The sequence below is a fragment of the Myotis myotis genome, unplaced genomic scaffold (assembly GCF_014108235.1).
Source record: "Myotis myotis isolate mMyoMyo1 unplaced genomic scaffold, mMyoMyo1.p scaffold_m19_p_6, whole genome shotgun sequence".
In the NCBI taxonomy this organism is placed as follows: domain Eukaryota; kingdom Metazoa; phylum Chordata; class Mammalia; order Chiroptera; family Vespertilionidae; genus Myotis; species Myotis myotis.
In genome coordinates, this window is record NW_023416368.1 from 53904745 (window position 1) to 53925641 (window position 20897).

General features: G+C 40.7%; 2 protein-coding genes across 4 annotated transcripts in view; one reads left to right on the forward strand and one right to left on the reverse strand.

Moving 5' to 3' along the window:
- Positions 1–17309, reverse strand: LOC118658045. Of its 2 annotated transcripts, XR_004968190.1 has the most exons (4): positions 16516–16756; positions 14917–15080; positions 3684–3755; positions 1–1448 (listed from the first exon to the last, which is right to left on the reverse strand). XR_004968190.1 is itself a non-coding variant. In XM_036312922.1 (2 exons), the coding sequence occupies exon 1, from the start codon at positions 17286–17288 to the stop codon at positions 16599–16601; it is 690 nt and encodes a 229-aa protein (XP_036168815.1). In that variant the 5' UTR covers positions 17289–17309; the 3' UTR covers positions 14723–15080; positions 16516–16598. The 2 variants fall into 2 exon arrangements, 1 of the variants encoding a protein (XP_036168815.1); XM_036312922.1 differs by lacking the exons at positions 1–1448; positions 3684–3755 and having other exon boundaries at positions 14723–15080; positions 16516–17309.
- The window catches only part of TMEM184C (transmembrane protein 184C), an 18740-nt gene continuing 15059 nt past the window's right edge, over positions 17217–20897 (forward strand). Inside the window, exons 1-2 of one of the 2 annotated variants that reach the window (XM_036312921.1) lie at positions 17332–17467; positions 17901–18009. In XM_036312921.1, coding sequence (XP_036168814.1) covers positions 17971–18009 — 39 coding nt within the window. In that variant the 5' untranslated portion in view covers positions 17332–17467; positions 17901–17970. Of the gene's footprint in view, positions 17468–17900; positions 18010–20897 lie in introns of both variants that reach the window. The other variant, XM_036312920.1, reaches the window with a different exon arrangement.

The window sequence follows — 20897 nt, forward strand, 5'->3', positions numbered from 1 at the left end:
ACCACAAGTACTTCTGTGTCTATCTGACCAAGATTGCCCTTCCAAGAAAAATGGTCTTTGCTTCCCTTTACTCTCTTGGTAGTTCCTCTTTGGTCAACTCTAACCCAGAACTGAGCATGGAAGGAGATTTTGGAAAGCATAATTTCTAGTTTAACTGCGACATCATGGCATAATCCAGAATCCTCACTAAGGAAAAGAGAAATTTATTATAAGATCTTGGGGTTTCTCAATGAACTGAGGATAAGAATCAAATTAGGTCTCAGGAACAATCAGAAACAGGAACTCAATCACCAACAGGCTCCTTGGTGTCTTGTGTCTCCTGTTGCTCTCCACTTACTTGCTCTTTTATCTGCCTCTCCATAGATGGCCTATTTCACTGAAGGAAATCTGTGCTAACTGCTGACAACTCCCAAGCTTTGTTTCTTACAGCTTCTTCAGAAGAAAGTAGAGTTTTGAGCAAGTAGCTCTTAGGTATACACCACATGGGGAAGCACTTATATATACCAGGCTCTATGCTAAGAGCTTCGACTGTATTATCTCATTTAATGCTTATGTCAATCCTCTGAGGCGATTATCATTCTTATTCCCATTTTATAGATAAGAAAATTGAGGCTCAGAGATATATCTTACTAAAGGCCCCAGAGCTTCTAAGCAGTAATATTAGTCTGGCTCCAGAGTGCTCTTTGTTCTACATCAGGGGTTTTCAGTGTTTCAAGGAATCCCAGTAGCTCCATTTCACTGTCAATGCGTGGTGCGCTTTCCCTCAACATAACATTTCAATAAAATTTACCATGTTTTTTTAAGTCCTTAAAAACCACTATGCCATACTGTACTACCCCCTTTCTTGTTTCACAGGTAGCAAAGACACAAACTGACTACGTAAGGTACACATCAGGAGAAAAGCTCTGACTCCGGGTAGATAGCTCCTTCTCTATTTCATACTGCCCCTGGATGGCCTTAATCATCCACTGCAGTAAATATGATCAAAGCTACTTTTAATTTCCTACTTATAGCAAGAGAAAAATCTGTGTTCACTCAAGGACATTTAATTGACCTTAATCCAAACAAAAATCCACGCATAGTATAATCATGTAAATTGCTGTTGATGCTACTGCAGACTCAAGAACCTTTTACCAGAAAGAAAGTGGAACAATAGCTTGGAAGTTCATTGCTTCTTTTCCTCCCAGGATTCCATGATCAATAACAATTAACATATATTGAACATGCTATTATAAAGCACTATACCAAGCCTAATAGAAATATATATACAATATACAATAAAAAAGCAACTGCAAAGTTCCAACAAATTCTTCAAATAAAATATGAGAGAAATTTCTCCCTTGCTGTACCTTCAGAAGCTATCTCATGCCCTGGGAAGCAGCCTCCATCCTTCTCTGCCATGAGGAATACTGCGATGGAAAAGCTTGAGAAGCATGAGTAGTGGGCTCCTGTGGGGCAAAAGTAAAAGTAAGAAAGTGATGAAAAAGCAGCCAGGAGAGGCTGTAACATTCCTAAACGTTTCTTAAAGAGTTGCCAGTTGAGACTAAAATATTTTTCTTTCTTTCTTTTTTTTTTTAAGATACGGAAGAGAATTTATTTAGCTTTGTGGGGCTTTATTTTCACATTAATAATATACCCTTGACACAGGAAGACCCTTCTAAAGTTTCATAAATTGTCTTAACAAAGTAAATATTTAGGTTGACTTTTATGAAGCTTTCAGATACTAAGTCTGAGAAGGTTAATGATTACCACGATTTGCAATGCTATCACAATCAAACAGTAAAGTAAACCAAAGAACAAGACTTCCTTAATACCCCTAAAAACATAAGAAATTTATTTCACAGATCTAGAACGAACGTTCCAAAAATTCATCTGGAATAAAAAAAGACCCCGAACAGCTGCAGCAATCCTGAGAAAGAACAAAGTAGGTGGGATCTCAATACCAGATATCAAACTGTATTACAAAGCCACTGTTCTTAAAACAGCTTGGTACTGGCACAAGAACAGACGTATAGATCAATGGAATAGAATAGAGACCCCAGAAATCAACCCAAACGACTATGCCCAATTAATATTCGACAAAGGAGGCAAGAGCATACAATGGAGTCAAGACAGTCTTTTCAATAAATGGTGTTGGGAAAATTGGACAGATACATGCAAAAGGATGAAACTAGATCACCAACTCACACCATACACAAAAATAAACTCAAAATGGATAAAAGACTTAAACGTAAGACAGGAAACCATAAAAATACTAGAGGAATCCACAGGCAGCGAAATCGCAAACATATGCCGAAGAAATTTCTTCTCTGATAATGCTCCTAGGGCAATGGAAACTAAAGAGAAAATAAACAAATGGGACTACATCAAAATAAAAAGCTTTTGCACAGCAAAGGAAACCATCAACAAAACAACAAGAAGACCCACTACATGGGAGAACATATTTGCCAATGATACCACCGATAAGGGTTTAATTTCCAACATTTACAGGGACCTCATGAAACTTAACAAAAGGAAGATAAACAATCCAATAAAAAAATGGGCAACGGACCTAGATAGACACTTTTCGAAAGAGGACATACAGAAGGCCGAAAGACATATGAAAACCTGCTCAAAGTCACTAATTATACGAGAGATGCAAATCAAAACGACAATGCGTTATCATCTCACACCTGTCAGAATGGCTATCATCAACAAATCAACAAACAACAAGTGTTGGAGAGGATGTGGAGAAAAAGGAACCCTTCTGCACTGCTGGTGGGAATGCAGACTGGTGCAGCCACTGTGGAGAACAGTATGGAGCTACCTCAGAAGACTAAAAATGGAACTCCCATTTGACCCAGTGATCCCACTACTAGGAATATATCCCAAGAAACCAGAAACACCAATCAGAAAGGATATATGCACCCCTATGTTCATAGCAGCACAATTCACCATAGCTAAGATTTGGAAACAGCCTAAGTGCCCATCAGCAGATGAGTGGATTAGAAAACTGTGGTACATATACACAATGGAATACTATGCTGCGGTAAAAAAAAAGGAACTCTTTCCTTTTGCAACAGCATGGATGGAACTGGAGAGCATTATGCTAAGTGAAATAAGCCAGTCAGAGAAAGATAAATACCACATGATCTCACTCGTTTGTGGATTATAGAGAACAACATAGACTGATGAAAAGGGACAGACCCAAAGACTGAGAAACAGCAATCAGGCTATCAATCCCCAGAAGGAAAGTAGGGGAGGACGGGGGTAAGGGGAAGAGGTCAACCGAAGGACTTGTATACATGTATATAAGCCATACCAATGGACATGGACAACAGGGGGATGGGAGCATGAGTTTGTGGGGGGAGGGGGGGGTTGGGGGGTTAATGGGGGGGATGAGGACACATTTGTAATACCTTAACTAATAATAATAAAAAAAAACATAAGAAATTGCAATTTCTACTCAAACATTTATACCTATGCTATATTCATTTTGACCTCTGATTTTATACTGACTTTTTTCTGAAAATAGGTTACAATCTTTTTTGTTAACTCCCCAGTCTTAATACCACAAAGTCACTGGATTTACCTTGGCTATATTTTTATCGTTTAGAGTAGGATGTGCTTACTCCAGTAACTTTGTGAATTAAAACAATGTTAAGAGAATTAGGAACAAATAATGGAGTCGCTATTTCACTTACCTCATCCAATTTCAGGAAAATCACTTCCAAAACGCAGCAATTCTGCCCGGTAATTTCATGTCTAAACAGAAACTGAAAAAAAGTGAAATTATGAGAACCTATGATGGTTTACTATACATTGTGTGCTTTAAAATATTTTTCTTGAAATCAGCAGGAAACATGATTATGTGGCCTCACTATTATAATTATAAATATGTAATACATAAGTATATTAATATTAATATAAATGTTATAAGTAAAAAGATAAGTTTATATCAGTAGGCTTCCATAATAAGAAAGTTTCTAGCTTTATAAACAATGTTTGGGGAAAATAAACCAAAACAAAGCCCTGCTAGATCTTAAAAATTTATAACTGTGCACACATACATACGTACACACACAAAACCTCACAAAATTTAAACTAATATAATTAAGAAACCACAGATCCTTCTTAAAACTGAAATTCTTCAAAGCCTTGAGTGAAGATGATAATGGTATAGCTAATGCAATATATGATAACTAGAGGCCCAGTGCACGAAATTCATGCATGGGGGGGGGGTCCCTCATCCTGGCCTGTGCCCTCTTGCAATCCAGGACCCCTCAGGGCATGTCCAACTGTCGTTTGAGGCCCGATCTCCATGGGGATCGGGCCTAAACAAGCAGTTGGACATCCCTCTCGCAATCTGGGATGCTGCATGCACCAGTCACCATACTTTTCATATGGGTGAAAGTCATCTTGCTGTAGTATGGGCAGCTACATTTTTTTGCCCTGATTATAAAAAGTAGTACATAACATGATCCTTCTGAGGCAGTAGTGCCATTTTCCCCATCTTATGGGTAGAAAAACTGAAGCAGAGAAAAGTTAAGTAATTGGCTTTGTCACACTGTTAAAAGTGTCAGAATCAGGGCTGACAACAAAATGTGCAAGCCAGAGTCCATGCATGTCATTGCTGCATCATCCTGTTTTTTCAGTGTTAGAGTAGCTTTGCCAGGTTTTAATTTTTAAATCTAGAGACTGTTCCCAATATATAGGGTAGGGTTCCTAGGCTTGGCCAGCAATCAGGGCTGATCTGCGGGGTGACCGGCAGTCATGGTGATTGGGGGTAAAGGGGAAGTCTCCCACTAGCACATGCCTTGGCTGGCAGCCTGGCACCACCCACTGGCACCCACCTTGGCTGGCAGCCTGGTGCCGCCTGCTGACTGGCCCTGCCCCCCAATCGCCACCACAGGTCACCTCCCTCTTGAGGGGGAGGGAGTAGTTGCTCAACACAGGAGCTGAAGGGGCAGCTCCTGCATTGAGCATCTGCCCCTGGTGGTCAGTGTGTGTCATAGCGACCAGTTGTTCTGCCGGTCATTCCATCATTTGGTCAATTCGCATATTAGCATTTTATTATATAGGATAGCTCATTATTAGAAATTTTAATGATTAACTCTAACTAGAAAGAAAACTGGACTACTAAGTTTCATTTTGGTATTATATATTTTTGCATAAAATTTTGCTACTCTTCAGTTTCAAAACTTGCTCTCACTTTGTCTTGCTTTGCCTCTTTCAGAAACTACGTCATGCAGTTTGAGGCTCCCTGAGGATAACTAGGATGGTCAGTCCACTGTTGCTGTGAACTTCAGATCTGGATATTATCATCCACTTGCTCATCCAAAGATGCTGGGCACTTATTTCAGGACACCTGTCCTACTATATTACTTTTGAAAAATTCAGGTGACAGTGTAGTTGAAAATTCAAAAGGAAAATAAGGGTCAGCTTCTTCTCTTCTGCTGATTTTGAAAAACTGATTCTTGAGAAGAATGTTTCTGTGCAAGTGACCAGGCTATGGCACTGCTAATCCTATCACTGCAAGCCCCTTCATAATCAGTGTAGATGGCCACACAGTTCATTTGACCCATAGTGATGAGAATCAAACGTGAAGATGGCTGAAATAATTGGGGCAAATCTGCAACAGGCCAGTTCAGTGGTCACATAAAAATGAGGATATATTAAAAAACCATAATGGATCATATTCTCTGTGGATAAAATAGGAGTGATGATGATGAAATATCAACCAATTTGAGGACACTAGTAAGAAAAACAATGTAAATCATTAATATTTATATAGGTGTGTAATAAAAATACACAATACTCTTTATAATATAAATTTAGGCAGATTTATGTCTCAAAAACCTAATTTCCAGCTCATAATAAAAAAGTTAGCCAGAAATGAAAACACTGGGGAGTCAGATTATTTTTAGCTAAAGTATTATTTTTAATACTCTCAGTTTTGTCATGCTGGGTTGGATTTCTTCCATTTGTCACCCCAAATCTATCCTCTGGCCCTCTCTGCTGTGTTCTGTACCCTGGGAGGCAAAACTGTTTGGACTATACCAATAGGCTCCCTTGTCCTCTGACTTCCAGTTGGATCTGGCCAAAGGTAGCATGAATGGGAGATCAGAGAAAGGGAGATAAATAAGATAGAGCAGAAACCATTAATGGGGTCATCTCTCCACACAAGGTCATAACTCTTTTCAGATGACCCACTCCACACAACTTCTCTATCTTCATATGCTAGTGACTAACTCCTCTCTTTGCCCTGCTACTGCACCACTTCAAGTGGTTTCCATACTCTTTATCCAAACCCTTGTGAACAGTCCCTCTATGAAATGCTCCTCAAATCACCCCATTTGACCATGTGTAATTTGGTTGAATCATATGTCCAGCTAAAACCCAATCTGAATCATATGACCAATAATCACTAAGAATTACTTGGCAATTAATGTTAATTCAGAATAGTTGTTTGATAATAACAAAAGATGTAGCCATTTCCCTTCACCTTGTGCATGCTTGATAAGCCTCAGGCAAGATTCAGATCTGCTACATCATAAGGCCCAAGTGGCCTGTCAGCCTGCATCCCAGCCTGGACCTGCTGCCGAGCTCATTCTTCTTCCAGGACCCACTTAAAACTGGCAGCTTGGGATGGTACAGTATGCCCAAATGTCATATGTTCCATCCCTACAACCCAAAAGGTCTCATCATACACTGTGCCTCTTCCTTTGTGGTGGTTGGTGCAAGGTACTACCATTTGTTTCTCTGCAAAAGGGGTTTCCTACTGTACCCCAATGAACGAAGCCTTGAACCGTCACTAAAGTGTCAGGACCCTGAACTATCACAGACTTTGAATCCCACCTTCTGGTATATGTATTTTCTACTTTCTGCTCAATGGGTCCAATTAACAATGCAATAATCAATGTAAAGGACCAATTGATGTTTTATAGAATATAGTAAAGATGTACCTTTGTCTCCACTATATAAATTCAAACTGCTTCTGATTTTTCGTACAGATTGGGATGGAAAAGAATGCATTTCCCACGTCAATAGTTGCATATCAGGTGGTGGGGTGATGACTTGTAAATATACTCTATCTAAAACTATAGCTGCAACTATCATCACAATCTTTTTAGGTTTGCAATAATCTGTCATTTTTGAAGGTCCTTCAGGCTTTTGCTCTGGTCAAACAGAAACAGTTTATGTGGGATCACTACCCCTGCTTCTCTCCAGGTTGTCATGGCAGTGATCATTTCCACAATCTCTCCAGGAGTCTTGCTTACCACTTACCATTGGTGTTTTGTGTGGGAAAAGTTCCAGAACTCTAGATGGTTCTTCCTTTCATAATTTCTCTCACTCCACAGGACAGGGAACCAGAAGGGTTACTCTAACAGTTACCAAGTATATCTATATGTATTCCCACCATATATTCTGGAACTGGAATAATAAACACAGGATGGGTCTGAAGTCCCACTAGACCCACTGTTAGACGAATTTGGGCCAAGACTTCATCTAACTCCTGACATCCATAAACTCCTACTTTGTTGGACTGTTACAGTCTTTGGGGTCTCTGAGTCGCAGTGTAAAATTAGAGCTCCCAACATTCTAGGTAGTTCCCTTTCCCTGGCTCACACTCCCCTGTGTAAATAGCTCCAGGTCACTTTGTGGAAGCTTTGAAGACTGTTCATTGCATACCTCTCTGTCTGTACTGCAGGGTTCCATTTCAGAGGCACCCAGCCTTCACCTCCATTGAGGGGCTTTAGGTCTACACACTGGCTTAGTTCTGGGAACTTGGTAAGAAACCATTAATCCTAACAATAGTATCTAGTTAGTTTCTGCCCAGCCTTCTACTATGTAAAGCAGAACCTCTCTGGACTGCCAAAACACCCATATTACTATTCCTTCTCTGTGATTCATTGTACCAACTGCATCTAAAGTTGTCTTGGTCAGTTAGGCTTGCCTGCCTAGCCTCTACCCTTCTGGAATTCCATCTTCCCACTATAACCAGAAAATGCCATTTTTGTAGCATTTCCCACTGTCTTCCCTGGATATCTGAAGAGAGCCACAGCAGAGATGCTTTCTTGCTCTCTTACCTGGTGCTTGATGAAGAGAGTGGCTGCCAGGCTATTCTAGACGGTATGGTTAGGTGGTAGCAGAGCTGACTGCTAATACCAGGATTTAAAGAGCCAACTCAAGAGACTGCCACTGACATCAGTTTCTTAACATTAAACCCTGAATGCTGCTAGAAGACCACAGTTAGGCTGAGTAACTCATTCTACCTTCCAAGTATGAAGAGAATGCATTACCTAAGGAACCTAACACTATTCGGAACCTTAGAGACAACAGGCTTTGAGAAATGTAATTTCTGGTTGGATGGCCATGCGCCTACCTAAAACTCTCTCACTATGGCAGAGAGAACAGCTTTGGGAGGATTTCTTCGAGTCTGCCACACTGCCCTCTCCTTCGCTGTTGATTCCTTCCATCATCATTTGAACATGCTCACAGGCAGTTGTTGTGTTTATACTTTGGGAGGAAAAATAAAACTTTCCCTCTTCTCAATATCCCCCTTTAACTATTTACCTCTTCTTACTCTATGTAGTTATATATTATGAGAGAATTGTTATCAAAAAATTATTTATCAGTGCATGTAGGGAAGTCTGAATTAGCATAGAAAAGGGAGCCCTAATATCCTTATTCAATGTGCAAAACTGTCAGCAATGTAATGGTTAAAAGTTGAGGACTGTTTGTTCCTGTGTCAGATCATTTTTTACATCACCAGGTGTGGTAGGCAGAATAATGACCCCAAAAGAAATCCTTGTCCTAATTCCAGAACTTTTTGCCAATCTTGCATGGCAAAGGGATTTTGCAGATGTGATTATGGTTAAGAACCTTGAAATGAGATTATTTTGGATTATCTGAGTGGTCCCAATCTAATCACTTGGGTCCTTAAAAGTGTATCCTATATAATAAAAGGCTAATATGCAAATCAACCAAACGACCAGTTGCTATGATGCACGCTGACCACCAGGGGGCAGATGCTCAATGTAGGACCACCCCCTGGTGGTCAGTGCACTCCCACAGGAGGAGCACTCCTCAGCCAGAAGCCCTGAGCTGGGCTCACAACTGGTGAGCATAGCAGTGGTGGCAGGAGCCTCTCCTGCTTCTGCGCAGCAGCACTAAGGATGTCCGACCGCCGGGCTTAAGCCATCAGTCGGACATCCTCATAGGACTCCTGGATGGTGAGAGGGCGCAGGCCAGGCTGAGGGACACCCCCACCCCCCGCAGTGCATGAATTTTGTGTACCGGGCCTCTGGTGATGAAATAAAAAGGGTACTCTTTTTTTTTTTATTGATTTCAGAGATGAAGTGAGAGGGAGAGAGAGATAGAAACATCAACGATGAGAGCGACTCATTGATTGGTCGCCTTACGCATGCCCCATACTGGGGATCAAGCCTGCAACCCAGACCTAGCATATGCCCTGACCGGAAATTGAACTGTGACCTCCTGGTTCATGGGTTGATGCTCAATCACTGAGCCACGCCAGCCAGGAAAATAGGTACTCTTGAACATAACTTAAATCACTGTTGCTGGCTTTGAAGGTAAAGAAGACAAGACCATGAAGCAAGGAATGTGGAGTCCTCTAGAAGCTGTAGGCAGCCCTCAACCAATAGCCAGCAGGGACAGGGATTATAGTCCTACAACTTCAAGGAAGTAAATACTGCCAATGACTCGAGTGAGCAAGGAAAGAGATTCTCCCTGGAGCCTTCAGAAAGAAATGTTGCCCTGCCAACTCCTGGGTTTTAGTTCTTTGAGGTCCATGTCAGACTCCTGACCTCCAGAGCTGTTAAGATCATAAATAGACATTATTTAAGCCACCAAGTTTGTGGTCATTAGTTATGGCAGCAACAGAAAATACATCAAGTAAGGTACTTAGTCTACTTAAGTCTTCCTTCCTGGGGACTGATTACAAAAGCTGCAGTTCCTGAGATCAGGGGAAGATGAAAAAAACTAGTTATAAGACAATTGCTTGACTCTTACATTCTGACTTAGAAAAGGTTCAAGGGAGAGTGTAAGGAGGAAAGGAAAAAACAAAGACACTGCCCTCCTGTTTTCTTCTCTTTTCCCAAATGAGAAAACTGGAAAACATAAATCATAGGATTTCCATTACAGGAGAAAAAATGACTAGTTCTACCCCTACATAGTAAAGAAGATCCTCCTATAGAATAAAAGCCTAATATGCTAAGTGTCCGGTCATCTGTTCAACCAATCAAAGCGTAATATGCTAATGATATGCTAAGGCTACTCAACAGCTCGCTATGACATGCACTGACCACCAGGGGGCAGACACTCAATGCAGGAGCTGCCCCCTGGTGGTCAGAGCGCTCCCACAGGGGGAGCATCACTCAGCCAGAAGCCAGGCTCATGGCTGGCGAGCACAGCGGCAGTGGTGGGAGCCTCCCCGCCTCTGCAGCAGCACTAAGGATGTCCAACTGCCAGCAGTCAGACATCCCCCAAGGGCTCCTGGACTGTGAGAGGGTGCAGGCTGGGCTGAGATGACCCTCGCCTCCCCCCAACCCCCTCACTGGCGTGCATGAATTTCGTGCACCAGACCTCTAGTACATAAATAGAAACATTGGTTACACTGGCCCAAGCCTGGTGGGTTCCATTCAGAACTATGCATGCACAGTGTACTCATGCCACAATGCCAGAGAGCAATGACTTGTCACCCCACCTTCATGTCCTACCTATATACAGCCATGTAAAACATGCACTCCTTGGTTTACACAGAACAACTGACAGCCTGAGAAAAGAGGTAAAACTCAAGTACCACAGAGAGCTCTCCACACATTTGAAGAAAACTATTCTTCCACACTAAAATAAAATCCTCTCATGAATTCTTATCTCATGTAAGTCAAGCCTTCTTACCATGGGAATCATTATAGTCTAGCACCGTAATGGCAAACCTTTTGATCTCGGCGAGTCAGCATTTTGAAAAACCCTAACTTAACTCTGGTGCCGTGTCACATATAGAAATTTTTTGATATTTGCAACCATAGTAAAACAAAGACTTATATTTTTAATATTTATTTTATATATTTAAATGCCATTTAACAAAGAAAAATCAACCAAAAAATGAGTTTGCGTGTCACCTCTGACACGCGTGTCATAGGTTCGCCATCACTGGTCTAGCATCTAATGTACCAATGACATATTGACCTCTATTTAAATCCTAAAAGAATTTGTCTCAGCAAAAAAAAATGTTTTTCCTTTCTCAGATTTTTTCTAATGCACAGAATGTTCTTCCTAACCAGAAACACTTTCTCTCCTAAATCTTCTGGATTATCTAGTTTTGAATCTTTTATTTTAAGTTATTAAGGTTTTTTACATTCCATTTAGCCTGTAACTTGATATTCCAGAAGTGTCACTTAAATCAGCCTGAAAATAAAATATCAATGGAGATAAGAAGAAAAAAAAAGTTACCCACTGAATAGAGCTACTGGAAAGTTCATCTAGTGAGAAATAATTTATAGAAAAAGGTAATTTATTATTTACTATGCAAGTTGTTTATGCCATTCACAGTGTCTTCTTCACTCGAATGAGAAAGGATAACATATACTACTAAGGAGTATCAGGTGGCTTAAGATACTTTATCACCTTTCTTGTGAGGAAACTAGAGAGCCTATAGTCATTAATCTAGTAATTCTAGTAACATACTTTTGAAGATGAGGGCAAATGTCCTGTTCATTTAAATATTTTAGCAGTTTAAGCAAAGAGGCTTCCTCTCTGAAATCAATAAAAATATATTTTTTACAAAGACAAGGTTGAATGTATATAAAGACATAAAGATATGATAGTACCTATAAATATCTACCCTTTATCGGTTATAAATGTAGGGAGGTGTAAGGATGGTAGAGATGAATAAACCCTGGTGTTTTCAATGAAGCTTAAATGTAGCCTGAAAGATGTAGGTAAAGCTGAAACTTAATGGGCAAAAGTACTCAGTTTCAAAGTTCAGATTTTAAAGTTTGATATTACAGTGTGTACCATTTTTATTTTCTTCCCCATTCATTTAGTGTATAGTAGACCATTTTCCTTCCCATTTGGAGGAGGAGAGAAAATAACACATTACAAAATCAAGCATAAAGACTGCATATCTCTTCCCTGTATTTGTCACCATTAAATCTAAAATTCACTTAATATTTCTTTTGATTGGTTAGCACAAACTCAGACTCCGAAGGCAACGTATTCCTTAAAAAGAAAAACCTGCCCTAACGAGTTTGGCTCAGTGGCTAGAGCGCCGGCCTGCGGACTGAAAGGTCCCAGGTTTGATTCCGGTCAAGGGCATGTACCTGGGTTGCGGGCACATCCCCAGTAGGAAGGAGGTGTGCAGGAGGCAGCTGATCGATGATGTTTCTCTCTCATCGATGTTTCTAACTATCTCTCTCTTCCTCTCTGTAAAAAAATCAATAAAAAATAATAAAAAAAGAAAAAGAAAAACCTGGAGCATTTGAGATCTTGCTCTGCAGCATGTTATCAATTTAGCTCCAAAAATTCTTATTAAAAGTCTACAAACAAAACAAAACCACACCTTATCTAAGCTTAAATTCAGCTTTAGGCAAAAAAAAAAAAAAAAAAAAAAATTCACTCTAAACAAGAGCCTCTTTCAGATTAGGTAGAGAGTTTATAAATAGACAAAAGACATTGTTTCAGTTATCTATTCACTGGAAAAGATGCATAACAAATAACTCTAAACTCAGTGAAGTAAAAATAGTCATTTCATTATGCTCATGGATTCTTTTTTTTTTAAGACTTTATTTTTTAGAGCAGTTTTAGGTTTACAACAAAATTGAAAGGTATAGAGAATTCCCATATACCTAGTACCCCCACACATAATTACCTTTTCCAGAATATAGTTGAAATTATACAGTATATAGCTTTTTCAGATTGGCTTCTTTCATTTCATAATATGCATTTAAAGTCCCTTTTGGTCTCTTCATAGTTTGATAGCTTGTTTCTTTTTTAGCACTGAATCATATTCTATTGTCTGAAAGGTACCACTGTTTATTAATCTATTTATCTACAGAAGGACATCTTCGTTGCTTTCAAGTTTTGGCAATTACGAATGAAGGTGCTATAAATATCTGTTGATAGCTTTTCGTGTGAACAAAAGATTTCAGTTCTTTTGGGTAAATAGTAAGGACTGCAACTGCTGGACAGCATGATAAGAATGTGTTTTATTTTATAAGAAGCCACCAAACTGTCTTCCAAAGAGGGTGTACCATTCATTTTGTATACCCACCAGCCATATATGAGATTTCCTTTTGCTCCACATCCTCACCAGCATTTGGTGTCAGTGTTTTGAATTTTGGCCATCCTAATAGATGTTTAGTTGTTTCAATTTGCATATTCTTGATGTGGAACATCTTTTCATATGCTTATTTGACATTTGTAAGTCTTCTTGGTGAGAGATCTCTTAAGGTATCTGGCCCATTCTTTTCGAGTTTTTGTCTTCTTACTATTGTTGAGTTTTAAGAATTCTTTGTATATATATTTTCTTTCTTTTTTCAATCCTCACCCGAAGATATGTTTTTTCAATTGATTTTAGAGAGAGAGGAAAGGAGAGAGAAAAAAAAATCCATGTGAGAGTAAAACATCAACAGGTAACCTCCTGTACACTCCCCGATCAGGGATTAAGTCCCAAAGCTTTTTGGTGTACAGGGTTATGTTCCAACCCACTGAGCAACTGAGCCAGGGCAAGAGTTCTTTGCATATTTTGAAAAACAGTCTTCATCAGATTTATCTTTTGCAAATATTCTCTCCCAGTTTGTATCTTGTCTTCTAACGTTCTTGAGTTCATAGATTCTTCGGTTCATGAATCAGGACAAGGCAGAACAGGAATGGCTCACAAGTCTAGGGCCTCAGCTGGGAAGACTCAAAAAGCTGAAGGGTAATTCAAATAGCTGAGAACTGGAATCTGCTTCTCCACTCACATAACTGGCACTGGGGCTGGGCAAACTGGAGGTCAGCTATGATTGTCAGAGTACCTTCAAGGGGCCTCTCTGTATGTTGTGGGCTTTTCACCGCACACCAGCCTCAGGTAGACCTCTTACATGATGGCTGAGAGTTCCAAAGGCAAGTTCCAACGGACAAGGTGAAATTTCATGGCCTTTTATGACCTAGCCTCTTAAGTCACATGTAGTGGCTCAGATCACTTTCACTATATTCTCCTGGTCAAATCAGTCAGAAGCCCACACAGATTTAAGGGAAGAGTCTATCTTTTTGTGGGTATTTTAAAACCACCACAAACATACTTATACAGAGATATGGAGATACATGCCAAAGGGTTAACCATGCCCATCTCCCAGGAACCCTCCAAGTGAATTTCACTAACTTCTCATTTTAAGTCAGACTGATAGAAACTTATCTTCTATGGAGGGCAAAATTCCATCTACCTATTTTTATGCGATACAATGACAAATCAATATAAACTTCATTTTATCTACATCAATTGCATCAGGAATGTCTAATAGCTTGCTTTTGACCCCAGTCCCATCTGCCAGTTACAACTGTTTCTTATTTTCAAAACACTATCAAGCTCAGATCCACCCTCAGGCTTAGGCTGTCATATCCAGAAAGAATAGAGACCACCTATAACAAGTAGAGCAGATCAGGATCATGTAAGCATTGTGATTGCTGAATTTAGTGGCTATACCCTACCTCAGTGATTACTAGACTTTAGGATTTCATAGGCCAAGAAAAATTTCAGAAATAATAAAACAGATATGAACAAATAAAGTTACCAACTTTTTATTATCCAAAGTAAGACATTTAGAAAATAACTACTGTATAATTTTCATCATAGAAAAGAAATGTAATGGACAATTTCAGATTAAGCACACTCCTTAAGAGTGAATAAGTTTGACTGAATAAAAAACTCACTGTATATACTTTTCTCATTTCTCTGTTGATCTGCAGAAACTTCATCATAGATGAACCCCAGTTCACAAACTGGTATGGGAACAACTTGTACGTCTGACATTCTGGCTTTCCTCTCTTGCTTTATTCTAACAGTTCTAGAACTGTAGCTTGCTCAGGAATTCATTCTAAAAAGACAGATAAATAAGTAAAAAAAATCACAACATTTGACTGGTCAGAAAAGAGTGCTATAGCCCAGCTATGGTAGCTCAGTGGTTGAGCGACCACCTAGCAACCAGGAGGTCACCGTTGATTCCTGGTCAGGGCATATGCCCAGGTTTCGGCTTGACCCCAGTGGAGGGCATGTGGGGCACACAGGAGGCAGCCAATCAATGATTCTCTCATCATTGATGTTTTTATCTCTCCTCCCTCTCGCTTCCTCCCTGAAATCAATAATATATTATTTGTTTGTTTTTTTAAGAGTGCTATAGGATATGGGGGAGGGGAATCAAGGAAGATTTCACAAATTTGGCAAAAAAAATTTACCTCTGAGAAAGAATATAGGTGGCAATGACCGTGGCTGAAAGCACAGAGACAGTCCACATGTGCAGTATATGCAAGGAAGACTATATTGTGTATCAAAAAAGTAAATAGTCGTTATACTTAGTTATAGAGTAAAGGTTACTTTTCTATTCTTTATTCTTATATTTTCTGCAATTTAACAGGGAGTATGCCTTAATGTGAAGATCAGGAAATTTTCAAAAATACAATTCCAATTTCGTAGAGGTTAGCTTAGGAAGAACAAACAAAAGGCCTATTTCTCAAACAGTTTGTATTACCATACACCAGATTGTAATATGCAGATGTTAGATCTAGAAGAGGGACGCAGGAACCAAGCAACAAATGTTGGCCAGCACGAATGACACCAGGGAAGTTAGCATTCCCTCACTGCCTGTGGGAACTACAGGAGAGCTTCTTGTTCATAAGGCCATTAGGCAGAAATTCTCAGCTGGCAGGTGCTCTCTGACCCGCCCATGTTAAACTCCCAGCTCCAACACTCACTAGCTCGGAGAGCTCAGGCAAAGTATCCAGCCGCCCGAATCTGTATTCCCACCTGTAACGCGGAAAACTGCCCACCTTTTGGAATGTTTGTGCAGATTAACTGGTAGAAAATAACGAACTTAGTACAGTGCTTGCCCCTCAGAAAATGACAGTTATATCAGGGGACGCGTTTGTGAGCAAGCAAACGGTAAATGGGCTCTTACAGGCCTTTCTAAACGAATCGAGAAAGCCCGAAGAACATAAAATGTGTCAGTTTGGAATGCCAACCTGTTGAAACTTAAGTGGGTGTGAGCTTTGAACACAGGTTCCCAATGCAGAAAGGATATTCAGTATTTGCAGGGCTCCCAAAAGCAAGCTATCTTTAGAAGGGCCTTTCTGCGTGGTCCCCAAACGCCTGAGCGGCCCAACCCCTATGTTCTAGCCACTGACGGAAAACGAGGCAGGCGTTTCCCATTCTTTTTCTCTGACTTTTGCAAGGGGCTCCCCCATCCTCTCCCACCGAGAATCCGAACTCCTTTGTGCAGAAGAAGGTTCGGGCCTAAGGGAACGACTGCCTCTTACCCAGGCTTTCTGAAAGCCGGAATACAGCCGGCGGAAGAACGGAGCAGCTGTTCCTCAAGTGATCTCAGTCAATTCTAGCAACTTCATTCCCCTTTCCCTGCTTCCAAGTCTCTGACCTTGGCACGCCTCCCTACAGCCCCGCCCCCGCAGCAAATGGCCAATCGGAGCGTGCAGAGCGAACCGGATAAGGCGGGCGCAGCTTGGCACTTTCGACCAATCACCGGCCTCAGGCCGCTGGGGCTGAAGCCATGGATTGGCCCTGGGTTCCGCTTGGGGAGGGTGGCCCCTTGGCGCAGGTGCAGCAATCGTGAGGCTGGAGAGTTTGATTCCGCCCTTCTGTTTATCGGAAGAAAAGGGCGCAGAGAGCCCTGCGAGCCCAGGAGGTAGGAAGCTTGGCCGCCCGAGGGGAAAGCGAGGGGGCCGGCAGCTACGAGGCAGAAGCAAGCTGTGTGCAGGACCCGTAGAAGCCGGTCCGGTTCGGCGCAGCCCTCCAGGCCATGGTGCTGGCGGAGCTCTGGGCGATCCCCAGGTGAGGGCTGCGGCTCCGCCCGGGGTTCCCGCCGCGGAGGCACTGGGTGGATGCGGAGCGGGGAGGAAAGAATGCAGCCCGGCCAGCTCCCCGGGAGCACCCAGAGCGGCCGCCGTTGCCGCAGCTGCAGCAGAAAGCACAGAGCAGGCCGAGGAGGCGGCTCCAGCTGCTGGTAAAGGCGCCCAACAGCAGTTTCTCTGTAGTATGCGAGTTGAGAAAACAGCCAAAGAACAGGGCTCCCCATCAAAACCTCCTTCGAGCCCTTTTTCCTTGCTACTCGGAGCTGATTTATGCGGAGACATGCCTTGCACTTGTACCTGGACGAACTGGAGACAATGGATTCGACCCTTAGTGGCGGTCATCTACCTGGTGGTCATAATGGTCGCGGTTCCCCTTTCCGTGTGGGAATTGCAGAAACTGCAGGTAAGGGGACTGCACCCTCGGCTCTGCCCTTTCTTCTACCTTCCTGCCCATCTCAGGTTGCCCATTTTTACCCTGAATGCCCCAGACTTGATATCCTGAAAACCAAATCACGTAAATGAGCCCAGTTTTAAGATATAAGCCTGTCTGTTTCCTTGTGCATAGTTTTTCAAAGCATGACACAGGTGGAGGCAGGACCTGGTCGAGAACATAGGATGTATTAAGGTAGCTGCGTAAAAGAGCACTGTTTTGTTCTGCAAGTGTTTATCAATTCCTTGAAAGTAAGGGAATTCTATTCCTTAAATCTAATCTGTTCAGATGTTGGACTTGATCATATAAACTACCTTGAAAACCATGTATTGACTTTTATTAGCATTTAATTAGCTTCCTGAATTAAAAGATTCTAGTTTAACTTTGTTGTTTGTTTTTACTTTAGAAATTAACTCTTAACCAACAAAGGTTTTGCAAAAAGTCCCTTGTATATTTTTTGATGTCATATTCTTATTATGACATCAGTAAAGTACTACAAGCTGGAAGAACCCAAGGTAAATACTTAACTAAGATATGTACTTTATAGAAATTGTATAATGAACTTTAAATTCTAAGTTAAAAATAACCAGAAAGTACTTTTCGTTAGAAACACCTATTTTACAAGACCTATGACAAGACCATGGCTGTTTGAGGGCTTTTGTTTATATGTTTGTTTGTTTTTAATTTTATTTTTCAACTACAGTTGACATTCAGTATTATATTAGTTTCAGGTGTACAGCATAGTGGTTAGATGTTTATATAACTTACAAAGTGATCATCTCAATAAGCTTGCACCCATCTGACACCGTACATAATTATTACAATATTATTGACTATATTCCATATGCTGTACCTTTTATCCCCATGACTGTTTTGTAATTGCCAATTTATACTTTTGTTGTTGTTGTTATTGTTGTTTTAATCCTCACCCGAGGATATTTTTCCATTGATTTTGAGAGAGAGAGTGGAAGGGAAGGGGAGAGACAGAGAAAGAGACACATCGATGTAAGAGAGACACATCAATTGGTTGCCTCCTGCACATTTGATCAAGGCCAGGGATCAAGCCTGCAACCCAACTTGTACTTCTTCATGCCTTCAATTTGAGGCCTTTAATTGTGGAAATGATTTTTACATAAGTAAACAAGATGTATTTAATATACATTTGTTTTCTGCATGTTCACTAAATTATTTTTTGTTTCTTTTCCCATACTGGCATAGTCCATATAGTTATTTTTAATGTTAATATCCTGTTCAACCACATTAAATATTTCCTACTTGTTGGATATTTAGGTTTTTCCATAACTTGTTTACCAAAGACATCTTAATACCAATGAGGATTTTTTACTTTGAAGTATTTGTTTGGAGTATGGTATAGGACATACTGTTATGGTTAATGATATGCATAGTAGCAACCTATTTTAAGACTTCTCAGTTGTTGGTTTCAACTAGTTTTTTAAGTGCCGCTTTTAAGGAAAATTTTAATCTGCAGTCTCCACTGCTAACACCGAGCTGAGTTCTTATCATGTTTTGCCTGGACTATTCTCAACACACCAGCAAAAGTATTGAATTAAAACATTAAAGTGTGTCCTCTTTTCAAAGTTTTCCAGTCACTCCTAGTCCCAGATTAAAAGTCAATATCCCTAACCATGATCATTAAGGCCCAACATGACCTGACACCAACCTCACTCCATTCCCCTGTAACTTTCCTCAATTCCCGAGTTTTCATGAAAGCCTTGCTCAATCATGAGGGGCATGCGCCCTCCTTAAGGCCATTGCACTAATGGGAGTTGTCAGAAAGGAGATGGTGTTTAAAGCCATAAAGATGAATGTCGCCCTAGCCAGTTTGGCTTAGTGGATAGAGCATCAGCCTGCAGACTGAAGGGTCCCAGGTTCGATTCTGGTCAAGGGCATGTACCTTGGTTGCAGGCACATCCCCAGCAGGGGGTATGCCGGAGGCAGCTGATCGATGTTTCTCTCTCATCGATGTTTCTAACTCTCTGTCTCTCTCCCTTCCTCTCTGTAAAAAATCAATAAAATATATTTTTTTAAAAAAAGAAGAAGAAGAATGTCATTATAAGGAAGAAGAAAAGGCCAAGGACCTAGCACCAAGAGTTAGAGGTCAAGTAGAAGAATGGGAACTTAACAAAAAAGGAGTAGCAGCCAGAGGGGAAGTGCATTGCCAGGAAAGGTGTGTTTCTGGTGGTGTTGAGCCATCCACTGACTTCACAAGATAGAAATTGTCATTTTATAGTGACCCTAATAATGGTTCAATGGAAATGTAATGGCTGAAACTGGAGAGAGTTGTTTGAAAAATGAATGTGGTGGGGTAAGAAGTGGAATCAAGATATGAAAACAAGTTTTTGTTCATTTTCGTTTTGAGTATTTTGACTCCCAAGGGGACCTAAGAAATGAATGGCATAGTAGATAGGAGTGTGGGATTAGGAGAGCAGGGTTGTTGTTTTTCCCTTGTTGTGTTTTGGTTTTTAAGGTTCTAAACACTTATCTATAGCATGTTCCCAATAATTGGATATAATTTTATTTAACATTCTTGATATCCTAGAAGCATAGGTATTATCTTCATTCTATAGAAATGAAAACTGAGACAAGTGGCTAACGTGACATTGTGGTAAAGTGCTCTACATGTATTAATTACCCTTATCATTCTCTTCATCATTATTCACTAAATGAGTTTGTGTATCCAAAACACTTAACACTCTGCTCAGCACACAGTAGGTGCTCAGTAAGCCCTAATTACCACAGTTGTTTTTAAAATAGCATCACTATTCTTGCATTGGAGCAGCAATTCTTTTTCTTCTGTAATAGCATCTCAGTTGGGATTAGGTTCTCAGTTGAACACCTAAGGCGAAGTTGTAGCATCTGCCTGAGCCTTAGATAAAGTAGTTGATATTTAGAGACAGTTTTGTATAAAAACGCATGTCTTTTAAACACTAGAATCACAGTGCTCACTGAAGTGGATGGGAACTGAGATTGTAGGAAACGAGGTTCCTAAAGCTGGTCACATGGCCATGGTGGGGCGCACACATTTTTTGGAACGGCAAGATGACCGTCTACACTATTTAAGCTATTTCTTTCACTCTCTTACTTGGCCAAGTATGTATAATTGAAGTCAAGTAAATTAAATGCACAAATGTCACGATCCTCTGCAGTCATTTTACTCTGCCCTCTGGTCTTCATGCCCCAAGTAGCTACCCTCTATGTTAGTGCTTCTCTCTTCCCCTCAGGAGGATTGGGGAAAATGCTCTCCTATTCCTCTGTACTCTGCTCTGAAAGCATTCCACTGAGGGACAATTATCTCACTCCTGGATGCTCATCTTTAATGGCCTTTTCTTTCCTCTCTACTTTCTTCAAATTACCTTAGTGGGGGGGAAAAAATCTCGGCTGC

Coding starts and splice junctions, on each gene's coding strand:
- LOC118658045 (XM_036312922.1), bottom strand. CDS start 17,288: ATGGGGAGCCCTGTTCTTTGGCTGTTTTCTCAACTCGCATACTACAGA.